Consider the following 16,366-nt stretch of genomic DNA (forward strand, 5'->3'; position numbering starts at 1 on the left):
AAAAATTGGAGGGCACCAAGGCCCCCTCCCACGCTCATTGTTTTCTCAAAGTCACCGGATCAAAATTCTGAGATAGTCATTTTGCTTAGCATAGTCAAAAAACCAAAAAAATATGTCTTTGGGGACAACTTACTCCCCCACAGTCCCCGTGGAAGGGACTGCAAATTACAAACTTTGACCAGTGTTTATACATAGTAACGGTTATAGGGAAGTGTATAGACACTTTCAGGGAGATTTTTTTTTTGGTTGGGGGGTTTTCAGTATTAAATCACATCTTATAGCCAGTCATAAAATTCCAAAATCCTCTAGAAGCATCTGGGGAGGATTGGATAGTTACCCTTTTTAGCTATTAGTAGACACTACCAATCGTACTGCTTGATTTAACGCACAAGCCCTATAATTTCCAGTGAGCAGTTGGTGAGGTAAATTCCCAGCCCCTGTCTAAAGATCAAGACCATGTTGAATATTAAAAATACTAATTAAAAAACTAATTCTCAAGAACCGATAAAACCACGTACAATTCTTATAAAGCATAAAGAACAATAGCGCTCCTCGGCGAAAACCATAAAAAACTCGTAAAATTCTAAAATTGAACATACGATAGCTAGTACAGGTTTAAATTAAGTATCCGAAAAATCATTAGGATTCCCAGCACACATAGTAAGTTACTTGTTCCAAGCTAGAATGGTTATGTTAAATCATTTTTATTTATATTAAAATTTCCATTTTAGAGTTTTTTATTACGGTCAGTGATCATTATATTTAGCTATCTTAGTTATCATGTCTATCACAGGGTCAAGATTTTCACGTCGATAAATAAAACATAATGATAATAATAATAGTATACTATAAAATACCATTTCGAGCAAACATATTACATCATTCTTTTGCTATATTTAACTATTAAATAGTTCATGATTCAAAAAAATAAATTAGAAATATTGGTATTCTTGCTTTTTTGTGTGGAAAGACGCACTGGCATGCTCCACTCAGTAGACTAGGTCATTGAAATAAAAATCACCTCGTTTAAACAATTACAAGAATTTTGAGGTAACAAATAATGTCAGAAATTTAACAATGTTTTCTATAAGCGCAAAAAAAACAACACACACACAACAAAACAACCCATTGATAAAAGTAGTGCATAAAGGTCTAGTCCTATGAGGAGGAGGGAGGGACAGTTTAAGAAAATTGCATTGATGGGTCATACTTTTTTTATTTAAGGCAAGGATCCTATGTACCTATCTTAGAAGGGAGGCCTGCATCCCCTGATGAATGGGTCGTTTATAAAATGCGACTAAAATTTTTAGCCTAAACATAGGATAAAGGGAAAATAAATAAAGGGAAAATAAACCTTAAAATATTTAAACTTCTTGCTTTTCGGTAGGTTTTTGTGTTTAAATAGTTATAACTTATTATAGTTATAGGTATAATAGTTATAATTATAACTTTTATAGTAAAAGTTCTAAAAGGGAACATGCGATAGCTAATACAGGTTTAATAACTATCAGAAAAATAATTGGTATTCCTTACAAGTATAAAAATATACTTGGCCCAAGCCAGAATAGTTATGCTAAATAATTTTTATTTGTATTAAAATTTGGATTTTAGTTTTTTTTGTCATAAGAGCCAGTGATCACTATGTTTAATTATAATGTCCATCACAGACTCAAGGTTTCCGCGTCAATAAATAGAATATAATAATAGTACAATATAATAATAAACCGTTTGAACCTAATGCATTACATTCTTATTTTGATATATCTTCGGCATATTTGTATTATATTTTAACGGTATTTTTGGTAAATTTTCATTTCTTTCGGAAAATAGTTTGTGTTCCGAGACAGACGTTGGAAATATTTGTGTGTTCGAAGTTTTCCTGAGTGTATTTAAAGACGAAATAGCAATTTCTGTCCTCAGTCGGATAATAAGAAAAAAAAGGCATTGTTTAAACAACCGTACTCATTTAAACAGCCACAAGTGTTTTGAGGAACAGTGTTTTCTTAAACAACTAAAACAATAATAACAACAAAAACAATCCTTTTATAAATCAGAATATAAAAGTCTAATCCTTGGGAGGGGGAAGTCGGGAAAACCGCATACGTAACTCACAGTTTTTTAATCTCCCCAATCCCAAGGCGAGAAACTTATTAACCAATCTTGGAAGGGGTCTTTCCAATCCCTCGATGAAGGGGTAAGCTTTTATAAATTGCGGCTAAAATTCTCTGCCCAAAACATAGAAAAGAAAGAAAACATTAACTGAAAAACGTTTAAACTTTTTTATTGTTTATGTTTAAGGTCAATCTCCTAGGTTGAAAGCAAATTCTATTTCCAATAACATTGAAATACGTTACGAGATTTCCTCCTTTCTCATTGGCTTAATTGCTCCTTGAGGGTTGTATCAGAATATCTAAAGACTGTTGACTTTCCCTGAACATTAAGACCGGATTTAAAGGGAATTTAGATTTTTCACATGTCTAATTGGTAACAGCTGACCATTTGAATTTGGTTGATTACAAGTCAGATAACAGTTTAGCATTTGAATTTTCACGATGAGCAGAAAAAAAAATACAAAAACAAAAAAGGGACGGGAAAACCTGAGACATTAGTAAGTTCTATCTCAACGTTATAGTAGAATGTATTACTTTTATTCATTTACAAGTTACTATTTCAAACAGTTCGTGGTAACAAACTGTAGTAAGAAGCGACTAGGCTCAATAGTGACCAAAACTCTAAAAAACAAAGTTTTGATACAAATAGTTACATCAAAAGAATTGCATTTTAATGCCAATTTTAAATATATAAGTTTCATCAAGTGTAGTCTTACCGGTCAAAAGTTACGAGCCTGAGAAAATGTGCCTTATTTTAGAAAATAGGCGGAAATACCCTCTAAAAGTCACAAAATCTTAAAAAAATCACACCATCAGAGTCAGCATATCCGAGAAACCTACTGTAGAAGTTTCAAGCCCCTATCATAAAAATGGTGGAATTTTGTATTTTTGATAACGGGTGCGTATTTTTTTTTTTTTTTTTTTTTTTTTCCTCAGGGGTGATCGTATCGACCTAGTTGTCCTAGAATGTCGCAAGATGGTTCATTCTAACGTAAATTAAAAGTTATAGTGTCCTTTTTAAGTGACCAAAAAATCGGAGGGCACCGAGACCCCCTCCAACACACATTTTTCTCCAAGGTCACCGGATCAAAATTTTGAGATAGCCATTGTGTTTAACTTAGTCAAAAACCTAATAACTATGTCTTTAGGGATGACTAAATCCACCACAGTTCCCGGGGGAGGGGCGGCAACTTATAAACTTTGACCATTGTTAACACATAATAGTTGTTAATTATGAAGTGTACAGACGTTTCGGGGGGACTTTTTTTGTGTTGGGTTTAGGGTGGGTTGGGGGGGCAAGTTGAGTGGGAGGATCTTTCCATGCCGGAATTTTTCATGAGGGAAGAGAATTTCCATGAAGGGGTCGTAGGATTTTCTAGCATCATTTACAAAAAGACAATGAGAAAATTAATTTTTTTTCAACTGGAAGTAATGATCAACATTAAAACTTAAAACGAACATAAAATATTACTTATATAAGGGGGTTCATCTCTTCCACAATACCTTGCTCTTTACGCTAAAGTATTTTATATAACTCTAACTAGTTATTCAACGGCCTTTGTTATTCAAGGGTCATTCTGAAAGATTTGGGACAAAATTCAAGCTTTATTGTAAAGAACGAGGTATTGACGAGGGGGCAAACCCCCTCACAATAAAAATATACAATTATATAAGTTCGTTGCATAAGCTAATTCGTAAGGTACGAATGTATATTACTAACAAAAACGTTTGTAAAAAAATAAAACAAATCTAGTTGTATTTTTAAGTAACCAAAAATTGGGAGGTAACTAGGCCTCCTCTCCCATCCCCTTTTTTTTAGCGAAATCGTCCGATCAAAACTATGAGAAAACCATTTAGCTTGTAATTAACATAAAAATTGCTTCTCCAGACTAAACATCCGTATGATATATGGGTAGATTATTGCAAAATATATCGTGCGAAGAGTATGTTCCGGCACAATATGCTTCAATCTTTTGAGGATGCCAACTCCAAGTGCAACTTTGGTGGAGATAATGTCGCTATGATGCTTCTACGATAGATTAGAATCAATATGGAAGCCGAGGTACCGCAGTGATATAGCTTGTAAAATAGGTTTTTCACCAAATAGAACTTTACTGAATACATCAACAGAATCACCCACTCCACAGAATGTCAGTAAAAATTTTTCTTTACATTCACACACAGCAAACTTAAACTTGTAAACATCTCTAATCTTTTGAGAGTAATATGAGCTTTAGCTATTAAATTATCTGCAGATTTTGCAAATTTTGTTAGAAATAATGTTAGTAATATATGTATCCTTTAGATAAACGTGCATCATGTTCACGTAAACTAAATAAAGTAAAGGGCCCAGCACAGACATTTTGCTATTTATAATATTAGATATCGTCGTATGAGTTTCTACACCAGGTAACTACTTTAACCCATGAAATACAAGGCTATCAAGCATGGACTCTTGATCATAATTATCAAGCTTTTTTTCTATTCGACCAATTCTCTCCTACAAATTTTCAGTTTGAAATCTCAGACTACCTAGTAGAGCCTGCTCAATTTTTGCAAACTATGGATTAAACTCGAGCGTGGTTGAATCATAAACCTGGCTGATTATCAGTTCAGTACCTTCTTTTTTCAGTGAATTTGGATCATTGAACTTTTCAGTAACTGAAAGTAAATGAAAGTAAGGAGCAACATTAAAACTTAAAACGAACAGAAATTACTCCGTATATGATAGGGGCTTTTCCTCCTAACGCCCCGCTCTTTACGCTAAAGTTTGACTCTTTCTATTAACTTTATTTTTAAAACAGTAAGAAACTTTAGCGTAAAGAGTGGGGCGTTGAGGAGGAAAAGCCCCTTTCATATGCGGAGTAATTTCTGTTCGTTTTAAGCTTTAATGTTGCTCCTTACTTTCATTTAAAAAAGCTTGTTTTTTTTATTTAATTTCTGGACGTTTTTGAATTAATGCATGTTTTGATCTTGGCTCTCCGCACATAATAATTAAAGCGAAATTTGCATATGAATTAATTGCAATTAATCGGAATATTTTGAGAAAAAGGAGCGAGGGAGGAGGCCTAGTTGCACTCCAAGTTTTTGATCACTTAAAAAAGCAACTAGAACTTTTAATTTTTTACAAACGTTTTCATTGGCAAAAAATATACGTACTTACGAATGAACTTACGTAACGAACTTCTATATCCGTATGTTTTTATTGCGTATATGAGGGGGTTCAACCCTGGTCGATACCTCGCTCTTTACATTAAAGCTTAGATTTTGTCCCAATTCCTTAAGAATGACCTCTGAATCACAAAGACCGTAGAATAAATAGTTGAAATTACTAAAAATACTTTAGCGTAAAGAGTGAGGTATAACGAGAAGGTAAACCCCTGATATGCATAATAATTTTTGTTCGTTTTAAGTTTTAATGTTGCTCCTTACTTTGAGTAGAAACAAACTTTTCATATTTATTTTTTCATTGTTTTTTCAAATAATGCTCGAAAATCCTGCGCCACCTTAATTGAAATTCACTTCCCCCATGAGAGGTTTCTCCATGGAAATATCCTCCCATGTAACCCTCCCCCCTCAAATCCCCCCTAAACCAAAAAAAATCCCCCTGAAAACGTCTGTACACTTCCCAGTAACCATTGCTATATGTAAACACAGGTCAAAGTTTGTGACTTGCAGCCCCTCCCACGGGAACTGCGGGGGAGTGAGACGTCCCTAAATACATAGTTATTAGGTTTTTCGACGATGGTGAATAGAATGGCTATCGCAGAATTTTGATCCGGTGACTTTTGGGAAAAAATGAGTGTGGGAGGGGGAGTAGGTGCCCTCCAATTTTTTTGGTCACTTAAAAAGGGCACTAGAACTTTTAATTTCCATAAGAATTAGCCTTCTTGCGACATTCTAGGACCACTCAGTCGATAAGATCACCCCTGGAAAAAAAAGGAAAAAAAAAAAAAAAAAAAAAAAAACAACAAATAAACACGCATCCGTGATCTGTCTTCTGGCAAAAAAATGCAAAATTTCACATTTTTGTAGATAGGAGCTTGAAACTTCTACTTTATGGTTCTTTCATACGCTGAATCTGATGGTGTTAAGATTGTATGACTTTTAGGGGGTGTTTCCCCCTATTTTCTAAAATGAGGCAAATTTTCTCGGGCTCGTAACTTTCGATGGGTATAACTGGTCTTGATGAAACTTATATATTTAAAATCAGCATTAAAATGCGATTCTTTCGATGTAACTATTGGTATCAAAATTCCATTTTTTAGAGTTTCGGTTACTATTGAGCCGGGTCGCTCCTTACTACAGTTCGTTACCACGAACTGTTTGATTGGTTATATTTTCCAGCAGATGACTTCTTATTTTCTCCAGCTGGGCTTCAGTTGTAGCTAATTGTTCGTAAATCAGGGCGATACTTGAAGACACCGAGTTAGACCCTAATTTATCTCTTGCTTCCAGGGCTTAAAAGGTCTTAGAAAAAGTTTCGTAAATTTCTGTGGTATTAGTAAGTTTTTGTGGCACTTTGTATTTACAAAGTGACATATAGTGATCGTAAATTCTGTCAGTCTGTCTGTCTGTCTTTCCCTGTTTTGCTAGTTTAGTCACTTCCAGATAAGCTAGGACGATGAAATTTGGCAGGCGTATCAGGAACCTGACTAGATTAAATTAGAAATAGTCGTTTTCCCAATTCGATCATCTGTGGGGAGTGGGGAGACGGTTAATTCAGAAAAAAAGACCGGTTTGAAACTTGGTGGAAAAAATGAGAACAAATCCTAGATACGTGATTGACATATTCGGAATGGGTCCGCTCTCTTTGGAGAAGTAGGGAGGGGGGTTAATTGTGAAAAATGAGAAAAATCTGTACCTGACAAGATTAAATTAGAAATAATCATTTATCCGACTCGACCGTCTGTAGGGGGGAGTGGAGGGACGGTTAATTCGAAAAAATGAGGTATTTTTAAGTTACGAAGGAGTGATCGAATCTTAATGAAATCTCATATTTAGAAGGATCTTGCAACTCAGATCTTTTATTTTAGATCTGACTGAATCCAGTTTCATTGGGGGGAGTTGTGGGGGCGGGACCAGAAATCTTGGAAAACGCTCAGAGTGAAGAGGTCAGGATGAAATTTGGTGGGAAGAATAAGCACACATCCAAGATACGTAACCGCCGTAACTGGACCAGATCCGCACTCTTTGGGAGAGTTGGGGGGAGGGTAACTTGGAAAAATTAGAAAAATGAGGTATTTGTAATTTATGGACGGGTGATAAGATCTTAATGAAACTTTATATTTAGAAGGATCTTGTGCTTCAGCACTCTTGTTACAAACCCTGACAAGATCTGGTGACAGTGGCCAGAGGCGGAGGGGGAAACCAAAAATCTTGGAAAATGATTAGAGTGAAGATATCGGGATAAAACTTGGTGGGTAGAATAAGCAAATATCGTAGATACGTGGATTGACGTAACTGGACGGATCCACTCTCTTTGGGGGAGTTGGGGGGGAAGGGTTAATTCCGACAAATTAGAAAAAATGAGGTATTTTTAACTTAGGAAAGAGTCACAATTCTAAAAAAAAATACACAAAATTAGGTGTTTTAACTTATGAAAGAGCGATCGTACCTTAATGAAATTTCATATTTAGAAGGACCTCGAAACCCAGATCTCCCATTTTAAATCCCTACCAGATCCAGTGTCATTAGGGGGGGGGGGGGAAATATTGGAAAACGCTTAAAGTGGAGAGATCAGGATGAAACTTGGTGGAACGAATAAGCACACGTCCAAGATAGGTGACTGACATAACCGGCTCGGATCTGCTCTCTTTGGTGGAGTGGGGGGGGGGGAGTAATTCGGTAAAATTATAAAAAATGAGGTATTTGTAACTTCCGAACGGGTGTTCAGATCTTAATGAAATTTGATATCTAGAAGGATCTTGTGCTTTAAAACTCTCATTTTAAATCCCGACCAGATCCGATGACATTGAAGGGAGCTGGAGGGGGAAACCGGAATTCTTGGAAAACGTGAAAATCGAGGTATCTTACAAATGGATGATAGGATCTTAATGAAACTTAATATATAGAAGAATCTTATGTCTCAGATAATCCATTTTCAATTCGAATTGGATCCAAGGATATAGAGGGTTGGAGGGAAAAACAGAAACCTTGGAAACCGGAAATCTTGGAAAACGCTTAGAGTGGAGAGATCGGAATGAAACTTGATGGGAAGAATAAGCACAAGCTTTAGATACGAGATTGACATTATTGGTATGGATCCGTTCTCTTTGGGGGAGCTGGAAGTTGTTAATTTGGAAAAAATTAGAAAAATTGAAGTGTTTTTAACTTAAGAATGGGTGACCGGATCTTAATAAAATCTGATAATTAAAAAAAAACTCATGTCTCAAAGCTCTTCTTTTAAATACCGACCAGATCTATTGACATTGGGGGGGGGGGGAGTTGGAGGGGGGAAACCAGAAAACTTGGAAAACGCTTATAAACGCCGTAGATACGTAATTGACGTAACCGGACTGGATCCACTTTTCCTTGGGGGGACTTAGGTGGTGTGGTTCAGTGCTTTGGTGATTTTGGCGCTTCCGGACGTGCTAGGACGATGAAAATTGGTAGGCATGTCAGGGAGCTGCACTAATTGACTCTTTACAGTTGTTTTCCCCGATTTGACCATCTTGGGGGCTGAAGGGAGAGGAAAAATTAGAAAAATTGAGGTATTTTTAACTTACAAATGGGCGATCGGATCTTAATGAATTTTGATATTTAGAAGGACCTCGTGTCTCAGAGCTCTTGTTTTAAATCCCGACCGGCATTAAGCCTTTGATTTTTCTCTTAAAGCAAGCTATTGATTCTTAGAATTTTACTAGAGCTCATATCACATGAGCTCTTGGCTCTTGGCTCCTCTTGAGCTCGTCACAAGTGCCATATGAGCTCTTAGCTCTTGTTTTTGACGAATAGTATATAAATATAAGTAGATTCAAAAATTTATTAAATACCCCCTAAGAGGTTTCCTTCCTCCCTTACCTGTATTTATGACCCCAGGGCAAGATTGCCCAATGTTTATTATGTACCTTCAGGAACATATGACTTTAACTCCGTAAAGCAAAGTATATGATTACTGCGGTTCCAAACCGGGGTAAGCAGTCATTTATGAACGAGCCTATAAATCGTCAACTATATGAGATGTTGGGGAAAAACCAAAATATTCTAAGATACGGCACTATTGGGAATAAAATGAGATCCCGTGGAACTAAAATGGACGAATATCCTACAACTTTAGATAAAAAAAATAATGTTCGTATATTTTATAGGCGTTTCTTTACTTTTAAGAGCCAATAATGTTTTAAAATAATGTGTTTTAAAGAATAACGTTCTTTTTTTTAAAATAATATTCATACATTTTATAGGCCTAAAATCGCTATTTCTTTACCTTTAAAGGCCGATAATGTTTAAAATAATGTGTTTTTAAGAATAATGTTCTTTTTTAAGAATAACTTTCTTTTTAAAAATAATGTTCATACATTTTAAAGGCCTACAATCAGTGTTTCTTTACTTTTAAAGGCCAATAATGTTTTAAAATAATGTGTCTTTAAGAATATTGTTCTTTTTAAAAATAAAGTACATACACTTTATAGGCGTACAATCGGTGTTTCTTTACTTTTCAAGGCCAATAATGTTTAAAATGATGTGTTTTTAAGAATAATGTTCTTTTTAAGAATAAAGTTCTTTTTAAAAATAACGTTCATACATTTTATAGGGCTAAAATCTGTGTTTCTTTACTTTTAAAGGCCAATAATGTTTAAAATGATTTGTTTTTAAGAATATTGTTCTTTTTAAAAATAATGTTCATACATTTCATAGGCCTAAAATCGGTGTTTCTTTACTTTTAAAGGCCAATAATTTTATCTGCTTTGTAACAGCTGTGTAACCTAACAAATTCCCATTCGTATGAGGTGTTAAAAATGATATTGCCTCAAGGTGTTGTTGCCAATTATACATGTTTTCAACTTCCTTTTAAATCTGGTCGTAATAATAAGGAGATGTCAACATTCTTAATGATATTCTGGCAAACCCCTTAAGGAGTGCTTAAGCCAATGAGAAAGGAGAAAATCTTGAATACTAAGAATTATTGCTAAAAATCATCTCTTATAACTACAAACTTAAGAATCTTTGGGATTATTAATCAATATAAGATCTACAAAATGACACAAAAATCAAGGCTGTATAATTAGTACAACTCTTTTAAATAGTAAAGGAAGGATATCTTAAATAGCAAATTTTAAAGGAAACTGATGATAATAAAAAAAAAAATTCCCGGCCAAAAATTTTGAAATCTTGTGGCAAATCGAGAGGCTACTTTACAATTCTCTACATCTTCTAAAAGTAATTTTATTACTACTTTTAAAAATTAGAGGTGTCCCCCACTAATTAATTTCTTATGAAGCTCTAAAGAATAAAAATGCGAATTTGTTCGGCCTATTCATGTTAAAGCTTTCAATGAAGCCACAATAATTTTTTTCATCAAAGAATCTGCTCGTGTCTGCTGTTAATACGCATTTCACTGCTATAAGAAAATAGCATTGGCTTCAAACCTCGGAGATCCACCTTAAATAGTTAGAATTTTCAGCAGAAGCATCAAAAGCTAATTAATCATAAAAATGAACTACTGATAGAGCTTTGAGTTAGTTTGCTAAAACTCATTAGCATTCAGTCCACATATTAACAGCCAACTATTCACATCCATGAATAAATCTATGTTGGATCATTTTGACTAGTACCTTGCTTCTCATATTCAGCCTTTTTATTACGGTCACTGATCATTATATCTATTTCCCAATTTCAACCATGATTTTCAACAACAGGATTTTCGTAATTGTGAGGCAACAATAAGTTTGAACTTGCAGAGGAAGAAGATTAAAATTTTGTGGCTCGAAAACTAAAATTTGTTACTCTAATGCAGCATTTTTGGTGGAATGTGAGGATTTTTTAAGGGACCTACAGATTTTATAAAGTGATTTTCCGAAAACTTTCGTATTAAAATTGAAAACTTTGAAACAGTTCTGATTCAAACTTGAAATTGGTAAAAAAATAGAGGCTGAAGGCAAGCGAGCATCTCTCATTTTATAGGGGCATGCAGTCAGCAAGTTTCATGAAAACGTCATGAACTTTATACGTAGTACGGTAAGCATGTCCTGTTTTCCTTCGTGGCTCGGAGTTCGGGTTGGGACTTCCAGGAAAGTTTCTATGGGGGAGGGGTAAGCGGCTTTGGAATTTTGTGTTGGGAAAAAGAGGCAAAATAATGTTTCTCCTGTTCTTAAAAGAGCAGTTTAAGTTTTTTCTTTTCAAATGGCTACCGTACGAAAGGCTCTAAGAAAAACAATGCAGTCAGTGGCCGTCGTATCTTTTATCATACCCACCAGGATCTGCAGCAGGGATTTTCAGAATTCTAGGACAACAATGACTTTAAATCTTCAGAGGAGGAAGATTAAAATTATGCGGCTGGAAAATAAAGTAGGGAAATCGATGACTTATTAATCTTTTACAGTTTTCAAGCGGTGATTTTTCGAAGTTTCTTTCAAACTTTTAGATTAGGAAATAGAACTTCAAAACATTTCCAATTATAACTTTGATAATTATAATTATAATTCCAATTATAACTTTGATAATAGGTTAAAAACAGACGAACAGATTGGGTCGTTTCAGAACAAAAGACAGATTGAACAGGGTTTGCCCTTATATACCGAAATGTTTGAAAATACGGTTTCCGAGTAGAATATTATTGAATTATATAGTTTTGACTAGCAGACACTTTAGACTTGATTGAAAGAGGTCCTGAAAATAATCTGACTACACACAGGTAAATGGAATGCAAAATGAATACTTAAGTCGTAATTCAACAAATCAGCTATGGTATTTTAAAACGTGTTTTTAACGAAAGCGTTGAAAACGAGAGTTTTTTCCACAAAAATTACAGATCAAAGAAGGACAAGGAGGGCGATGGGGGAGATAGGGGCAAAGACTTCCCAAAATCCCAAATTTATCTGATTCTATGGCCACTACATTCAACAAATAGTTTTTTTCCGACAAAATTACTATGCAAGTGCCTGATCTCACACCTCAAAACACGCAAGGTCAATCGACTGCTCCAATTCACTTCTACTTTGAATAAATATAAAAAGTTGTTTCTCCGAAAATATGTTTTATCCTATTTTTTCCCTCATAGAAATAATCTGAAAATCAAGCCTTAAATTTTTTAAGTTTTTTTCCCGTGTCTTGGACGCTAAAAAAAATCTGTTTATGCAATCAACTCTTCTTTAACAATAATATAATATTAACAATATTTAACAATAATATTAACAATAATAACTTTAACAATAATATTAAATAATACGAAACATCTTTCCAGTTTTCTGCAATAAACAAAGCTTGAGGTATTCCTTTTAAAAGCATGAATCGGCTACTAAGTTTATCTTGTGTAATGCCTCCGAGTTGCAGCAACAAATACACCTATTTTTTTTTAGGTTTTTTAAAAATGACTAATTAAATTTTTACGTGATGGCAAAAACTGTTGAAAATTTACATTTTCTGTCAATAAGGGACGAAGAGAAAAAAAAACATTAATTTCTAACAAAAAAGCTGCAGAATAAAAAAAAAAAAAAAAAAAAAAAAAAAAAAAAAAAAAAAAAAAAAAAAAAAAAAAAAAAAAAAATCTGAAAGCATAGAACCTCCACCCATCAGAAAAAGAAGCTATGTTGAAATAAAGCTTGTCGGGTTGTTCGATCCCCTTAAGAAAAATGCTCATCCTCAAAGTTGGACCTGCGTGCAACAGTGTAAACAATTTTATTTGCTTCATAACCAAAAGCCAATGTCTTTTCAAGAGCGTGATGAACTAACCGTAATAAGCTAATTACTAATTTAAAAAAAGAAAAGTTTTAGGCAATGGTAAACAAACTTTAACATTATGTGCTTTCACCAAGGAAAGCAAAGAAGAAGAAAAAACGACATTATTTCCACATATAACAGTTGCTAAAACTCCAGTGGCAAAATTTCGTCAAAATCCTGGGAGGAGGGAGGGGGCAAAGTTGGAGCTAATTTTACGAAGTCAAGTGAAAATGACAGTGAAGAATGCAAAATGAAAAACTGATATGTTTCTTTGGATGCTTAAATTATTCGGGCGTATATTAGTTTTGAAAAGATTTTTAAAGATTCTAAATTTGAGCAGAGGGAGGGCACAGAAAATGACGCCTCCGTAAAACTCAATCATATAACCGAACATACGAGAGGCGCCCAATCTCCGCCACCTGGTGTACAATTCAGAACGCCACGTGTGCCACACAGTTCCACCACGATTAGAAGTTTCCATCAAGCCTGGCACGCGCCACTTGGTGTACATTATTTCTCAAAGTGGGTGCCCCCTTGAAAGCAAAGTATAAAATTTCAACAATTCCACGGCAAGAAATCCAATTATTCAGATCAAACATTGAAAGAATCCACCAAAAGAAAATTGGGTTCTATCTCATTAGATTTTGCCAAATACGCAGAACAAACCTGATTCCAAATTTATTTGGCTCCAGAGAGAGATTTTTATAATCATCTCAAATACTTTTACTCCTTTTAAATGCAAATGCAAAAAGAATCTAGCGACCACCAGGAACTTGTCAAATCGCTCAAAATGGGGAATAAAAACATAAAAGAGTGTCAAAAGCTAAAAGTTACTAAAACTTACACACCCAGATGTTTAATATGTTGAAGATATACGGATTAACACTGAGAAAGATATGCCGCGTTTAAGATAACATTACAAGGTGGACCTAGTGTCGACAACTGCTCTTTAGCATTTGATTTGTGTCTTTCATGTCGACTTGGAATAGGGTATCGAACATATTTTTTTAGTGGCATTCTGAAAAATAAATAATTTAATGCTAAAATAGCTAACTGTTAGCTTTTATTCAGTTCAATAGTTTACTAATGCCTCGTCTTAATTGGTGTAGCCCCTTGTCCTCATTGACAAATATCAGTCACAAGAATTCACCATTTAATGGTAATAACACGATTAAAGTTAATAGCGCTAATACAGCCAAAGAAGAATACCCTTCTATTTTTTTTTTTAGTATTTCATTTCTATCTCTTAAATTCATCTTAGTATGAAATCAATACATTGTTCGGGATTTCGAGTCGGTGACACCGATTCATGGAAATGTTTGGAGGAGTAAATTTGTTTCTTCCTAATAAAATTCTCCCAAAAAGGTATTTTTTGAAAACTAAGAGGACAAAAAAAATCTAGGGGTGAAGGGGGGTGGAGACCTCACCTCTTAACGCATTTTGGGCAGTATTTTAAAAATATAATACTTAAATGCTATTTAATACTAAATTAAATGTCATCTTTAATTCACCTTCAATTTTAAATTTGCCGCTCAAATGGATAATTTCTATGCCAACCAGGAAAGCAACGGGTCTTTTTTACGTCGTGAACATAATGTCAACACTTTACAAATCAAACAACAGCCGTGTCCATAGAGAATCAAATAAAAGAGCAGAATTCCTTAGTGTACATACAGAGATGCTAATTCAAACGTTAACAGATAACTTTACCGAACCCCCGTCTAAATTGTTGCAACCCCTTGTCCTAATTGGCAAACACCGATTATAGCAATTTTTCAATTTAGGGTAGTAATGCGAATAATATAATAAGAATAATACAGACGCCAATTCATGAAATGCTGGGGGGAGGGGAAGACATATTTTTCAAAATCTACGAGGGAGTCAAATTAGTTTAGTTTTTTTTTTAAATCCAAAAAAAGGTATTTTCCGCAATTTAGTGATGCAGCAAAAACAACTGGAGGGGTACAAAAGGAGAGTAAGACCTACTAGTAACAAGTAACGAGGGCTTGATCTCTTTAGGTGGGTATTGCTGCAACTATGATAGAAGAAAGAAGAAGAACTATAACAAACTGAACGCACAGTTTATATGCTAAATTAAAAAAAAAGATTATATATTTATAATTCACATAATTATGCTTTTTTAGACCGTAAATCGAAGTTAAAGCTAGCATAGTGCAAAAATTGTTTAACCCATAAGACAAGCAAAGGAAAAAGCCGATAAAGAGGATACCATGTTGACTTATGTTAGAATGTACTATAATTTAACCAGTGCTGGCACTTTCCCCTAAAGAAAATTTGGTTATTTGAAAGCCCCCCCCCCTAAAAAAATAAAACGATTTATACTTTTTGGCCGCCTTTAGTGGGGCCTTCGTCATTACCTACTTAAATTAATGACCTGAACGATATACTAGAAAGAGTTAATCAAGATTAAGAATTAATTTTAAGGTTTTATTTAAGATGAATTTTATAATTGAGAATTTTAAGAATAAATTAAGATTAAAATTAAGAATTAATGATGTTCTATTTTATCAAAATATCAAATTTAGAAGAGTTGAGTCATTATTCTGGCTCTTGAATAGCTTCTACAAAATCAAACCTAAATAAATTTTCCTCAAACTGACAAATTATAATTTGATTTTATAACAAAAATGTATTTACCTGGTGATGCTTCCCCAGTACCATTCTGCTTCACCCAATGACCTAGGAATCGGGACTGGTTGAATTTCCCCTGGGTATGTAACGAATCCAGAGTCCACTGGTAGCTGGAATTGACATAAACTGGAATTAGTTTATCAAAATAATATAGCCTAATAATATATAAAATGTAAGCTCATGTAAACAATACAATAGAATTGATAAAAGCAGGTTTCAAATTGTCACAACAGCCGACAAAAAATAATATAAATTAGGGAACAAAATGAAGCAAACCTGGCTAATTTAAACTATCTTAAGTTAGCTTATAATGGTTACAGAGTTGATTGAAAAAAGGATTTAATATATAATTAATTAACTTATATTTATTTGTTAATTGATTATGAGATGAATTAATAAATTTCTCCTAGACATGTGGCAAATCCTGAATCCACTGATGGTGGGTATTGACATTAACTGAAATTAAATTATTAAAATATAGATAATACACTAAATATAAACTAATGTAAAAAAAAAATAACATGCTAACCCAATACTGATACAAGCACGATTTGAATTGCCATACTATACAAAAAAAAAACAACATTTAGAGTAAAAAAAAAACACGATTAGTTGTGAGTGGAAAAGTTGAAAGAGGAAAACAATATATTTGGGGGATACATCCCCCCCAAATAGACGCCACTGGTTGAATTAGTAAAAACGCAAGATTTTAAATATCTTGA

The 16,366-nt window shown here is 34.1% G+C and overlaps 1 protein-coding gene across 2 annotated transcripts in view; it reads right to left on the reverse strand.

The window, feature by feature from the left end:
- The window catches only part of LOC136041104 (phosphatidylinositol 3-kinase regulatory subunit alpha-like), a 271,528-nt gene that overhangs the window by 41,641 nt on the left and 213,521 nt on the right, over positions 1-16,366 (reverse strand). For both annotated transcript variants that reach the window (XM_065725659.1, XM_065725661.1), the window contains one exon: positions 15,651-15,754. In XM_065725659.1, coding sequence (XP_065581731.1) covers positions 15,651-15,754 — 104 coding nt within the window. The remainder of the gene's footprint in view (positions 1-15,650; positions 15,755-16,366) is intronic.

The sequence above is a fragment of the Artemia franciscana genome, chromosome 21 (assembly GCF_032884065.1).
Source record: "Artemia franciscana chromosome 21, ASM3288406v1, whole genome shotgun sequence".
NCBI classification, from domain to species: domain Eukaryota; kingdom Metazoa; phylum Arthropoda; class Branchiopoda; order Anostraca; family Artemiidae; genus Artemia; species Artemia franciscana.